At 45.7% G+C, this 14,275-nt stretch overlaps 1 protein-coding gene across 3 annotated transcripts in view; it reads left to right on the forward strand.

Moving 5' to 3' along the window:
* The window catches only part of IFT172 (intraflagellar transport 172), a 91,761-nt gene that overhangs the window by 55,445 nt on the left and 22,041 nt on the right, over positions 1-14,275 (forward strand). For all 3 annotated transcript variants that reach the window (XM_082249410.1, XM_082249411.1, XM_082249412.1), the window contains 9 exons: positions 1,309-1,429; positions 3,097-3,241; positions 4,876-4,965; positions 5,073-5,170; positions 8,313-8,448; positions 8,527-8,643; positions 9,525-9,667; positions 11,315-11,408; positions 13,131-13,195. In XM_082249410.1, the coding sequence (XP_082105536.1) occupies positions 1,309-1,429; positions 3,097-3,241; positions 4,876-4,965; positions 5,073-5,170; positions 8,313-8,448; positions 8,527-8,643; positions 9,525-9,667; positions 11,315-11,408; positions 13,131-13,195 (1,009 nt within the window). The remainder of the gene's footprint in view (positions 1-1,308; positions 1,430-3,096; positions 3,242-4,875; positions 4,966-5,072; positions 5,171-8,312; positions 8,449-8,526; positions 8,644-9,524; positions 9,668-11,314; positions 11,409-13,130; positions 13,196-14,275) is intronic.

The following is a 14,275-nucleotide window of genomic DNA, read 5'->3' on the forward strand; positions in this document are numbered from 1 at the left end:
ACTAACAAAGGGAAAGATTTTTGTCCTTTTTGCTTGTTTTTTTTTTTAACGCGTAATGGCAGCGATCTGCGATTTTTTTTTTTTTTTTTTTTTTTTTTTTTTTTGCGGTACTGCGACATTGCGGCGGACAGATCGGACCCTTGACTGACATTTTTGACACTTTTGGGGTTACCAGTGACATTTCTACAGTAATCAGTGCTATATATATATGCACTGTTACTGTAAAAATACACTGGTAGTGAACGGGTTAACTTTATTTGGGAGGGAGGGGCTGTGTGTGTCCCTAGGGGCGTGCTTTCTACTGTGATTGGCTGTGGCTTGAGCTGTAAGGACACTGATCAACGGATCTACATAGTAGATCCGTGTGATCAGTGTCTTTACACCGAGGAGAATGACAGGGGGCTTGTTTACACAAGCTGCCTGACATTCTCCCTCTCCCCCGCCGATCGCCGAGTGACCAGCGGACATCGGGTCCGCCAGTCACACGCGCGGGGGGGTCCGTGACCGCGCGGGCGCGCGCTCGCTCCCCAGACCCTCCCAGGCTAGTGACGTTAATTAACGTCACTCTGCCTGGCAGGGGCTGACCGCCGCAGTAAATCTACTTGCGGCGGTCGGCAAGCGGTTAAAGGCCACCTAGGACAAGAATTTATGATCTCGCTCACCGGTGGGTTGACTCCTTTGGGGCTGCCCTTACTTTGTTAGGTCACCTTTTATACTATAAGGATAATTTCCCCAGCAATTATCTCAAAGTACTCATAGGAGTGATAGAGGAAGGCAATTAATCATGCATGTGACATTAATGACACCAAGCCAAGGGTTGTTCTTCTTATCTCCTACAACTCTTCCTTGGAGACAGTGCATAAAATACACCTTGAGATTGGCTCTTGTAGCTTCATTATTTACTGAATTAAAGAGTTCACCATTTCACAAAAAATTCAATGAAGGTTAACAAACACCCTACACCCTCCCCACCACCCTGGCGCCCGCTGCACTTCTGATTGGTTAAGTAGTCCCATGCCAACAATGGATGTGATATCAGAATCACTCTGATCTATTCCGGTAACCCTATGGAAATAAGGGCAATGCGTGGGCAGTGACAGCTAATCATCCATGGAGGTAAGTGCAGCGTGGACCAGGGGTGTGGGGACGGTGTTTAGTGTTAGTTCGCATTTTTTGTGAAAAAACTAACTTACACTTAAACTGATTTGGCTCCTATGGCTGTTGCTAGTGTTTGGTGAGCCCAGTGATCTCCGTATTGGAACATGGGACTGATTATTGGTGGTTTCTGTCTCCTGTACGTGTCCCCAGCCGTGGAGTTGGCTCGAGTGGCGTTTCCTACAGAGGTCCTAAAACTGGAGCAGTCCTGGGGGGATTTCCTGGTGCAGCAGAAACAGCTGGATGCGGCCATCAATCACTACATCGAGGCTGGGTAAGATAGTGTGTGTGTGTGTATGTGTATGTATACACTCACCGGCCACTTTATTAGGTACACCTGTTCCATTTCTTGGTAACGCAAATTGCTTATCAGCCAATCACATGACAGCAATGCATTTAGGCATCTAGATTTGGTGAAAACGACTTGCTGAAGATCAAACCAAGCCTCAGAATGGGGGGAAAAAAATGGTGTTTAACCACTTAAGCCCCGGAAGATTTTACCCCCTTCCTGACCAGGGCCTATTTTGCGATTTGGCACTGCGTGATTTTAACGGACAGTTGCGCGGTCGTGCGACGCTGTACCCAAACGAATTTGGCGTCCTTTTTTCCCCACAAACAGAGCTTTCTTTTGGTGGTATTTGATCACCTGTGTGATTTTTTTTTTTGATCATGCGCTATAAACAAAAAAAGAGCGTAAATTTTGCAAAAATAACAATATTTTTCACATTTTTTATATGAAATTCCCCCCCAAAAAAATTTAAAAATCAAAATTTTTTTAACCTTTTTAGGCCAGTTTTTTTTTTTCCATATGTTTGGTAAAAAAAATCGCAAAAAGCGTATTTTGATTGGTTCGCGCAAAAGTTATTGCGTTTACTAACTAAGGAAAGATTTTGTCTTTTTTTTTTTTTTTTTACCGCGTAATGGCGATCTGCGATTTTTTTTTTTTTTTTTTTTTTGCGGGACTGCGACATTGGGGCGGACAGATCGGACCCTTGACTGACATTTGTGACACTTTTGGGGTTACCAGTGACATTACTACAGTAATCAGTGCTATAAATATGCACTGTTACTGTAAAAATGACACTGGGAGGGAAGGGGTTAACTTTATTGGAGAGGGAGGGGTTAAGTGTGTCCCTAGGGGCGTGATTCTAACTGTCATTGGATGTGGCTGTGTGTGTAACAGCACAGATCTATGATCCTACATAGCCGGACCGTATTTTCTGTGCTTTTACACAGGGGAGAATGACAGGCGGCTTTGTTTACATTAGTCGCCTGCCTTTCTCCCTCTCTACCCGATGATCGCGAGTGACCGGCGGACATCGGGTCCGCCGGTCACACGCGCGGGCTTCCTAGTGAACGAGCGGGGGCGGGAGCGCGCCTCCGGTGGCGCGCGCTCGCCCCCTATTGGCTCCCAGGTAGTGTAAATATCTCATAAATGTGTACTGTGTGCCATAAAGGATGTCCATCCCTTTATGACTACTTTGCATATAGCCAGTGAAATCACTGGTGCACGCGCTCTGAAGGAACAGCCGCCCGTGCCGTTTTTTCAGTGCCGTGACCAGCAGCTCCTGCGCGCATGTAGGAGTGAGGTCATCGTGGCCCCGGCCAGTCACAGAACCGGAGTCCGCAAACCCGTAAGGAAGATTGGGTGAAGATGGACGCCGCCCCCAGCGATGAGATTGCATCGCTGGAATGCTTTGTTTTGAGGTAAGTTTCACATAGATGTTAGTAATCTATTAATTCAAATATTACAGCAAAACTCTAACCAACAATAAATCATTTGTCCGGCACTCTTTCATCAATCCTAGTACTTTCCATCATAGAAAATCTTCCTCTTCTGGTTTGAATGAGGACCAGTGTTATTCAGTCAAATTTCTTTGAGCCCAGGTTGTCATGAACCCGCAAAAAATGTCTGTGTATTTGGTGATTGTCTTTGGTCAGGTGTTCGGTGAAAGCTATAGATGCTGCAATTGGTGCTCGCCAGTGGAAGAAAGCCATCCACATCCTAGAGATCCAGGAGCCCAAGACCGCCAGTGAATATTACCTGAAGATAGCGCAACATTACAATGCCATGCAGGAGTATGAGGTCAGAGGACAGCTGTGACATCCCACACAGTGACGTGACTTACCGTATAGCCAAGATCTGGCATATGTTTTTGGCTAGAGAGTGCAGTAAATCGACCAATCAGAACTCCTCTGTCTCTGATCAGAGGTAGCTTAGTATGCCTAAATCTGCAGCCTCATTCCAACTCCCAGGTTTACAGTTATCACTGTCTGTTCCCCTCTCAGGAAGGCAGTCCTAAGCTGACCTCTGACACTACTGTTCTGATCTAACCCATCCACTCTTATCTGACCTCTGACCCTACAGCCTTGACCCACTCTGATATGACGTCTGAACTTATAACTGATCTAACCTTTCATCTCTGATCTAACTTATCTCCTCTGATCTGACCTCTGACCCAACAGCTCTGTTCTAACCCATCCACTCTGATCTGACCCAACAGCCTTGATCCACTCTGATATGAACTCTGACCTTATAACTGATCTAACCTTTCATCTCTGATCTGACCCAACAGCCTTGATCCACTCCGATTTGAATAACTGATTTAACCTTTCATCTCTGATCTGACCTTACAGCTCTGATCTAACTTATTTTCTCTGATCTGATCTCTGACTCAACAACTCTGTTCTAACCCATGCACTCTGATCTGACCTCTGACCCAACACCCTTGATCCACTCCGATATGACCTCTGACCTTATAACTGATCTAACCTCACAGCTCTGATCTAACTTATCTAATCTGATATCTCTGATCTAACCCATCCCTTCTTAAACTGGTTGTAAACTTCAGACATGAAAAATCAACAAAGCATATCCCTCTATAGTGTGTACTTGTCTCAATCCAGAGCATTAAATGTAATTTCTGTCTGCTGCTTCATTTCTCTGCTATCAGCATGAATCACTTCTGACAAGGTTTCCTGACACCAAGAGGTAAAAAGGTGACAGGGGAGGTAGCTCCAGCACACAGCCTGTGATTGATAGCCTCAGTTCTGTTCATGTGTGAAAGGAGGGTTTGTCCCTACCCTCCAATCAGCTCTCAGCTCTCCTCACTGAGCTCTGCAGAGTGTAACTTCAGCTCTCTGCCCCCTTTTTCTGAACACTCAGACAAGCTGTGTAAATTCAGCACTTTGAATGACTGTACAGAAGAGAAGACTACAGATAAACAGGTACAACTTAGATAGAAGGATTTGTTTCATCTCTGTGTATCATTCAAGGCCAGTCACATCACTAGGTGCTTTGTGAAGGGGGCTTTGTCCCTTCCGTCACATCTGCCCTCAGCTCTCCTCCCTGAGCTCTGCAGAGGGTAACTAAAATTCCCCGCCCCCTGATTTCTGAAAGCTCAGACAAGATGTATAAATTCTGAATTTTGAATTGATGTAGAGAAGAGAATACTGCAGATAAACAGATACAACTTATGTAGGAGGATGTTTTTTTTATCTCTGTATATCACCTGAGGCCAGTCCCTTCACTGGGTATATGGAAGGGTTTACAACCACTTTGACTGACCTCTGACCTGACTGTGTTATACTTGTGGAAAGTAGAATGAAATTGCTGAGGGTTCTTGGGCTTTAGAAGTTATCATTTCAGTTATCCTGTAAGATTTATGCCCGTCTACCCCCACCTCCCTTCATTTTTATTCTGACTCTTCGTGTTTTTAGACTGCAGAGCAGCTGTATATTAAAGCTGGAAGGAGTAAGGACGCCATTGACATGTACACACAAGCTGGTCGCTGGGAACAGGCACATGCGGTATGACCTATTACCCATCAGGGCTGTGTATGGCGGAAGGGGGTTCAGTGCTATAAAGTACGGATTGCCTGAGGGAGACTGGTCGTGTTTCTGTCCTTATTTTATAGCTGGCAGTGAAGAGTATGAACCCAGAGGACGTGTCTGTTCTGTACGTCACCCAGGCCAAGGAGCAGGAGAAGCAGGGCCGCTATAAGGAGGCCGAGAGGTGAGATGTTGCATACTTCTGGGGTGCTTTTATGTTCCGTCAAGGAGATGGAGATGCAGGGCTGCTGCAAGGTGGTGACGTAAGATGGTATATAAGTCTGGGGTGAGTTCACTGGGGGCCAAGGATCAAGAGAAGCAGGGCCACTACAATGAGTCTGAGAGGAAAGATATGGCATAAATGTCAGGTGAGTTTACTTTCGGTCGAGGAGATAAGAGAGGCAGGGTGACTACAAGGAGGCCAAGAAGGAGGACATCACATAAATCTGGGGTGAGTTGACTGAACGCCAAGGAGCAGGAGAAGCAGGGCCACTACAAGAAGTCTGAGAGGAAAGAAATGGCATAAATCTCAGGTGAGTTTACTTTCGGTCGAGGAGATAAGAGAGGCAGGGTGACTACAAGGAGGACAAGAAGGAGGACATCCCGTAATTCTGGGGTGAGTTCACTGGGGGCCAAGGAGAGCCACCGTTGACAAATATCACTCTCCCATCTGAAGCCATCCAAACCATTCTCCCAGCGTCCCCCAAGTATCTGTCCCTCACTCCCAGTGACGGTGAACTCCGTCACAAGTTCACTGGGGGGGCCAAGGAGCAGGAGAAGCAGGGCCACTACAAGGTGTCTGAGAGGATAGATATGGCATAAATCTCAGGTATGTTTACTTTCAGTCGAGGAGATAAAAGAGGGAGGGTGGCTACAAGGAGGCCAAAAAGGACATCGCATAAATCTGGGGTGAGATCACTGGGGGCCAAGGAGCAGGAGAAGCAGGGTCACTGCATAGAATTGGAGAGGATAGATATTGCATAAATCTCAGGTAAGTTTACTTTCGGGTCGAAATAAGAGAGGCAGGGTGACTACAAGGAGGCCAAGAAGGAGGACATGAAATCTGGGGTGAGATCACTGGGGGCCAAGGAGCAGGAAAAGCAGGGCCACTGCAAAGAGTCGGAGAGGATAGATATTGCATAAATCTCAGGTAAGTTTACTTTTAGGTTGAGGAGATAAGAGAAGTGGAGTGACTACAAGGAGGCCGAGAAGAGGGACGTCGCATAAATCTGGGGTGAGATCACTGGGGGTCATGGAGCAGGAGAATCAGGGCCACTACAAGTTGTCTGAGGGAGTTGTTATCGCATAAATCTCAGGTAAGTTTACTTTCTGGTCGAGGAGATAAGAGAGGCAGGGTGACTAGAAGGAGGCCAAGAAGGAGGACATGAAATCTGGGGTGAGATCACTGGGGGCCAAGGAGCAGGAGAAGCAGGGCCACTGCAAAGAGTCGGAGAGGATAGATATTGCATAAATCTCAGGTAAGTTTACTTTCAATCGAGGAGATAAGAGAGGCAGGGTGACTACAAGGAGGCCGAGAAGGAGGACATCACATAAATCTGGGGTGAGTTCACAGGGCGCCAAGGAGCAGAAGAAGCAGGGCCACTGCAGAGTCTGAAAGTAAACTTACTGAGATTTATGCAATAGCTATCCTCTCAATCGAGGAGATAAGAGAGGTAGAGTGACTACAAGGAGACCAAGAAGGAGGACATCACATAAATCTGGGGTGAGTTCACTAAGGGCCAAGAAGCAGGGCCACTGCAAGGTGTCTGAGAGGATTGATATTGCATAAATCTCAGGTAAGTTTACTTTCGATCGAGGAACTAAGAGGCACGGTGGCTACAAGGAAGCCGAGAAGGAGAAAGTCACATAAATCTGGGGTGAGTTCACTGGGGGCCGAGAAGCAGGGCTGCTACAAGAAGGCATAGAATTAAGATGGTACACAAGTCTTGGATGAGTTCACTGGCAGAGGCGGCTTTTAAATTAGCTGGTTGGCGGGCCGCTGGTCTAGTGTGCGTTGACATCATGGTGCTTGGTGCCTTTCCAACAAATTTATAAGCATCTGCAAGAAGGGGGGACACAGGGGAGAGGTGGACCAAAGCCTGCAGGCAAATACAGGTCACTGTGTGGGACAGCCAGTCACTCTGTTGGGGATCACAGATGTAGGGGGAGAGTGGAGACCCTAGGGCAGTGATGGGGAACCTTGGCACCCCAGATGTTTTGGAACTACATTTCCCATGATGCTCATGCACTCTGCAGTGTAGTTGAGCATCATGGGAAATGTAGTTCCGAAACATCTGGGGTGCCAAGGTTCGCCATCACTGCTCTAGGGTAAGGGGGAGGACACTGATATAAAGGTCCCCCCTTATATCAGTGTCCTCACTCCCCTCTTACATCAGTGAACCCCTTTACCTTATGTATTCACTCTGTAGACTGGTGTAAAGGGGAACTCTGCAGACCCTGATGTAAGGGGGAATGTTGTGCACTCTGGCGTAAGAGGTTCACTGGTCACCAGAGCCTGCTCTTATGTCGGAGTTCGCACAGTTCCCCCTCATGTCGGAGTTCGCAGAGTTCCCCCTCAATGGGAACTCTGAGGTGAGGAGGAACTCTGCAAACTCCTGATGTAACTCTATTTTAATAAAGGAAATTTCAGGCTTTGATGGACTGATCTTTTAAATCTGAAATGTAATGTACGTCATCACTGGGTCTGTCAGCTGGTCTTTGCTTCATAGTAAGATCAAGTTTAATAGGAGGGGCTGGCAGGCTGCAAACGTCACAGCACCCTTCCTGGAGCATTATATAAAAAAACACATTACTGGCATCCATATAGACATGCATGCTCCTCCCTGTTGGCCACTGGTATCTGCAGACTAGTTGTGCAATCTGTTGATCTGTTGCTTCATTACACTCTATTAAATTGATCAGCAGATTGCACAGTTAAAGTTGGCAGCACCCAGTGGCCAACAGGGAGGAGCATGCATGTCTATATGGATGCCAGGGATGTGTTTTTTTGTATATAACACTTAGGAACAGCAGTACAGTGAGGAACGCCAGCCTTTAAGATTGTGCCTACATATAACGAAGAGCAAAAATTATTGATGCCAGAGAAAGCTAGTAGCTGTAATGGATTAGGATGAGTGGGGATGTAACCCTGGGTCTGTGTTCTTTCTTGTTGGATGTATCTATTGTGATGTGTCACTTCAGAGTTTTTCTCATTAATGAGGAAAGTGTTGGTCATCCTTCCATATCTTCTGGTGTAGAGTCTTCTGGCAGATAACCTGTGCTGTAATTCCTGGATGTATTGCTCATTATTCCGTCCACCTCCACAGACTATACATCACTGTAGACGAGCCCGATCTCGCCATCGCAATGTATAAGAAACACAACCAGTATGAAGACATGATCCGCCTGGTGGCCAAACATCACCCAGACCTTCTAGCAGACACCCACCTGCACCTGGGCAAGGTAAGTCCTCTCCGACTTGAAACTGATACTGCTGGGGGTTATTCTCGCGTCACTCACCTGTTCTTTGTCCACCTGCAGGAGTTGGAAGCTGCGGGGCGCCTTCAGGAGGCCGAGTATCACTACCTGAAGGGGAAGGACTGGAAAGCCACTGTCAATATGTACCGAGCTGCTGATATGTGGGAGGAGGCACACAGGGTATCACTAACCTTAACCCCTCCCACTTTCCACCTGATTATGCTTCATATCCATTGCTTTACCTGTCCATCATACTGCTCCTCCCTCTTCTCACCCTATTCTGCCCAGCTGTATTACATTACCGTGTCCAGTCTGTCATACTGCCCCCCCCCCCCCCTCTTCTCACCTTATACTGATCCACTGTATTACCTCATTGTGTCCTATCTGTCATACTGCTCCCTCTCTTCTCACCTGATCCACTATATTTCCTTACTATGTGTCCTTTCTGTCATACTGCTCCCTCACTTCTCACCTGATCCTGATCCACTATATTACCTTACTATGTGTCCTGTCTGTCATACTGCTCCCTCTCTTCTCACCTGATCCTGATCCACTATATTTCCTTACTATGTGTCCTGTCTGTCATACTGCTCCCTCACTTCTCACCTGATCCTGATCCACTATATTACCTTACTATGTGTCCTGTCTGTCATACTGCTCCCTCTCTTCTCACCTGATCCTGATCCACTATATTACCTTACTATGTGTCCTGTCTGTCATACTGCTCCCTCACTTCTCACCTGATCCTGATCCACTATATTACCTTACTATGTGTCCTGACTGTCATACTGCTCCCTCTCTTCTCTCCTGATCCTGATCCACTATATTTCTTAACCATGTGTTGTCTGTCATACTGCTCGCCCTCTTCTCACCTTTTACTGATCAATGGAATTACCTTACTGTGTCCTGTCATACTTCTCTGTCCATTTCCTACCTCTGTTTCCTTTGCTGGGTCCTCTCTGTTTCCCCCTTGCACTCTTCTCGCCCAATCTGACCCCCCCCTATCATCTTTCTGGTATCCTGCCACTCTGCTGACGTTGTGCCTCTTGATATTGAACTAGGTAGCCAAGACACACGGTGGACCCAATGCCTACAAACAGGTGGTCTATCTGTGGGCGAAGAGCCTGGGGGGAGATGCGGCTGTAAAACTCCTGACCAAATTTAACTTGCTGGAAATGGCCATTGACCAAGCCACAGAGAAATAGTAAGTCAGCCGGGACCATGAAAGGGTACCTTGTGTTTATCCTGAGTGTTGGGTGACTCTATGTGGGTTCTGTCCAAAAGGGTCACTGTTACCCACCTGATCCCTTCCTATACCATTAGCACACATATACATTAAATATATATATGATTCTGAGAAGCCCACACAGGAGGTATCCAGGTCCTGCTGGTAACAAGTCTGGTCATGGTTCCCTTGTTTGGTTGGCTGGACACAAAAGCCTTCTGTACCTCTCCACTAAATCTGCCCTAAAGGATACCACCACCTTTGGCTCAGGCCCTCTGCTCCCCGTTCATCACTATCACTTGTAAACATAGAGGTCTGGCTTCCTGCGTTTTCCAAGTGCAGTATTGGGACAAAGAAGATGCCAGTGCCTGGATTGCAGTGCAAATGCTGACACCCCCACTTGATGATCTCCCTGCAAGTGAGTTGAGTTCTTGCAACTTTTTTCAGAGAAAAAAACCCCTGGATATAATTAAAAAATAATAGTGTAGCGCTACCCTTTTATTATCTTACAATATATCGTGGTTGAGTTCTTGCACTTTTTTTCTGAGAAAAAAACCCCTGCATATAATTAAAAAATAATAGTGTAGCGCTACCCTTTTATTATCTTACAATATACCACAACCATACTGATTGTGAAAAAAGCATAACATTATTAAATTCTCTTGTGCAATCATAATCATTGATACTATCTTCTTAATAACGGCAAGAATACATTAAATAAAGTGCATTTGAAACACATGAATATTGAGTCCACAATGTCAGTGCTGCAAATTATCAGTTCATAGTTCATTCCTCAAAACCATGCATTAAGCAAGTTGCATTCAAATACCTATATTATTATTGGTGACTGAATCCACAATCCCAGTGCTGTAAATTAACAGGCCCTAACACACATCAGAAACTTTATTACTTTTCTGTTTAAATCTTTTATATACCAATCCCAGCGATATGTGCCACACTCTATTTTCCACATTAATACATTCATCCACCATTAAGTGAATTCACCGCTCGCCTCTGTCCTAGACCCAATAAATATAGGTCTAAACGCTTGGCGTTCCCTCCTAAGTGAGCGTTTGCCTTCCTCCCCTGCTCAAGGATTTTGGTCCATGTGTGGGTGGGTCCCTTTAAGAGGCTCCCCTCCTGGTGCTGGTTGGCAATAGTGCTCAAAAAAATAATAGGACTGCCAACAGCCTAATACCGCGTAGATGTATAAAACTTTACTCTTTATTGATTAAAATAACACTCACATAGCATTGGGACACATAAAATAGTGTCCATATGTTCACTAAACGGTAACAGCGTTTCTTGCTCACCACTCTTCTGGTCTCTGTCAAGACCAGAAATTATATCATCCAGCTCCGCCCAATGCGTTGCGTCACTGGTCAGCTACACTATTGTTTTTTTAATTATAACTGGTTGATGCGGGAACACATATAGGTGTTAGCAGCAACCTGTTTTACTTTTATCACAGTTTATGGGATTGACAGCGCAGGAGTTTTAAAAATATTTATTTAGCACTAATAGATAGACACTGCTAGGTTTCTCAGTCCTAAATTGCCTTGTTACCCAATCCTAAACCAGCATGTGTTCTGTCTGTTTCTGATTCTATCCTTGCATTTATTTTAGCTCATTCGACTTTGCGTTTGAACTGGGCCGTCTGGCAATGAAAGAAAAACTTCCAGAGATTCACCTGAAATACGCCATGTTCCTGGAGGATGAGGTAACTGATCATCAAAAGTATCAAGGAGTGTGTGTGTATATGATACAATCTGTACACTGGAGTGTAGATAGCGGTGATAAGCGGGTACAATCCCTGTTTCACAGAGTTCTTTGCACGGCACTGGCCATCTCTGAGGTGTGAACCCCTTCCGAGGGGGCTTGACATTTAGAAAAAAGCTGCTTCTCAGCTCTAGAGAGGGTAGTGCTTAAGTTTGGTTCAGAGTGAAGTATGACAAGAGCAGCAGGTCGAAAAAGGAAGACTTCTCTCAGCAGTAAAAAGTTGGGTGGAGGTTATCAAGGGTACGCCTCCAGCAGAGAGCCTCCAGATTTTGTAGACCCTGAGCAGATCTCTAGATCTAGTGGTCCCCCAGCTAGGAACTTACAGGTCTAGTGGTCTTTCAGCTGGGAGATTCCAGGTCTAGTGATTCACTAGCTGAAAGACTGCAGGCCTAGTGGTCCTTCAGTTAGGAGACTCCAGATCTAGTGGTCGCTCAGCTGGGAGACTCCAGATCTAGTCGTCGTTCACTTAGGAGACTCCAGATCTAGTGGTTGTTCAGCTTGGAGACTCCAGATCTAGTGGTCATTCAGCTGGGAGACCCCAGATCTAATGGTCGTTCAGTTAGGAGACTCCAGATCTAGTGGTCATTCAGCTTGGAGACTCCAGATCTAGTGGTCATTCAGCTGGGAGACCCCAGATCTAATGGTCGCTCAGCTGGGAGACTCCAGATCTAGTGATCGTTCAGCTGGGAGACTCCAGATCTAGTGATTGTTCAGCTGGGAGACTCCAGATCTAGTGGTCGTTCAGCTGGGAAACTCCAGATCTAGTGGTCATTCAGCTGGGAGACCCCAGATCTAATGGTCGTTCAGTTAGGAGACTCCAGATCTAGTGGTCGTTCAGCTTGGAGACTCCAGATCTAGTGGTCATTCAGCTGGGAGACCCCAGATCTAATGGTCGCTCAGCTGGGAGACTCCAGATCTAGTGATCGTTCAGCTGGGAGACTCCAGATCTAGTCATTGTTCAGCTGGGAGACTCCAGATCTAGTGGTCGTTCAGGTGGGAGACTCCAGATCTAGTGGTCGTTCAGCTGGGAGACTCCAGATCTAGTGGTCGTTCAGCTGGGAACCCTAGATCTAGTGGTCGTTCAGCTGGGAGACTCCAGATCTAGTGGTCTTTCAGCTGAGAGACTCCAAATCTAGTGGTCATTCAGCTGGGAGACTCCAGATCTAGTGGTCATTCAGCTGGGAGACTCCAGATCTAGTGGTCATTCAGCTGGGAGACCCCAGATCTAATGGTCGCTCAGCTGGGAGACTCCAGATGTAGTGATCGTTCAGCTGGGAGACTCCAGATCTAGTGGTCGTTCAGGTGGGAGACTCCAGATCTAGTGGTCGTTCAGCTGGGAGACTCCAGATCTAGTGGTCGTTCAGCTGGGAGACTCCAGGAGCAGGTATCCTGCTCTAAAATACTACAAAGGGATGCATTGCAAGACTCCCTTTTATTATGATATAACACAGGACACCAGTGCAGACACCACAATCTTCAAGTGTCTAGTCTTCCAAGATCACTGTAGAAAATTGCATCAAAAGAATGTTATGGGTAGCACAGACAGTTCATCTTGCAGACACTTTCTTTAGCTAAAGTTTGCTGTTCCCACATCCATTTTAGGTTTCCCTCTGTCTTTTCTAGGCCTGATTTTCTAGAATGTCTTTTTTTTGTGATTTCACAGGGAAAGTTCAATGAAGCTGAGGCTGAGTTTGTTAAAGCTGGAAAACCTAAGGAAGCCGTTCTTATGTGAGTGTCTTATCAATCTTTATCTGACCAATCCCTTCCAAGGAAGTCTCTTATCCACTAGTCTCTTTCTTTTCTACACTAGCAATCTGTCTTCTCTATCTTCACCTTTGACCGCTTCATCTCCATCTCCTCAATCTACAACTCTGCCATCTCTATCTCCATTTCTGTCCTCTCCATCTCTATCACCATCTCTGTCTCCATCAACATCGCTATCCCCTTTATTACCTTCTCTATCTCCATCAACATTCCTGTCTCCATCCCTTATTTCTTATCTTCTCCATCTTTATCTTTTTCATGTCCATCACGATTCCTATCTAAAATCTCCTCTGTCTCTCCATCCCTTCCATCTCTTCATTCCTTCTTTATCTATCTCCATCTCTTCTCTGTCTATCTGTTGTCTTGCTCTTCTATCTCAATCTCTACTTATACTATATCTTCTGCATCACCATCTCTGTCTCCATCAATGTGCTCCCCATCTTCATCACCATCTCTGTCTCCATCTCCTTTATCTCCATCTCCATCACTGTCTCTGTCTCTTTCTCCATCAACATCTCTATCTCCATCTCTGTCCCGGTCATTACCTTCTCTGTCTCCAACCCTTATTTTTTTATCTTCATCTACTTCATCTCAAACTCTATCTTCAAATTCATTGCGATTCCTAACTAAATCTCCTCTGTCTCTCCATCCCTTCTGTGTCTCCATCCCTTCAATATCTATTTCCTTCATTTCTCTCTACCTATATCTCCATCTCCATCACCATATCTGTCTCCATTTGTATCTTAATCAATATCTCCTCTGTCTCTATGCTTTATGCCCATTACCATCCCCATATCCTCTATCTTTATCTCTATCCTCTGAAACTCCATTTCTGTCTTTTTTATCATCACCTTCTCTGTCTTGTCTGCTTTTGGCAGTCTACATGTTCTGTCTCTTTTCTCCAGTTCACTATATATAGTTCTCTTGTCTTTATCTCCATCTCCTCAATCTTCATCTCTGCCTTCTTAATCTTCATCTCTGTCTTCTCCATTTTCATCTCTGTCTTCTCCATCTTCATCTCTGTCTTCTCCATCTATGTCTTCT

The sequence above is a fragment of the Pelophylax lessonae genome (genome assembly GCF_965119305.1).
Source record: "Pelophylax lessonae genome assembly, chromosome: 3".
NCBI classification, from domain to species: domain Eukaryota; kingdom Metazoa; phylum Chordata; class Amphibia; order Anura; family Ranidae; genus Pelophylax; species Pelophylax lessonae.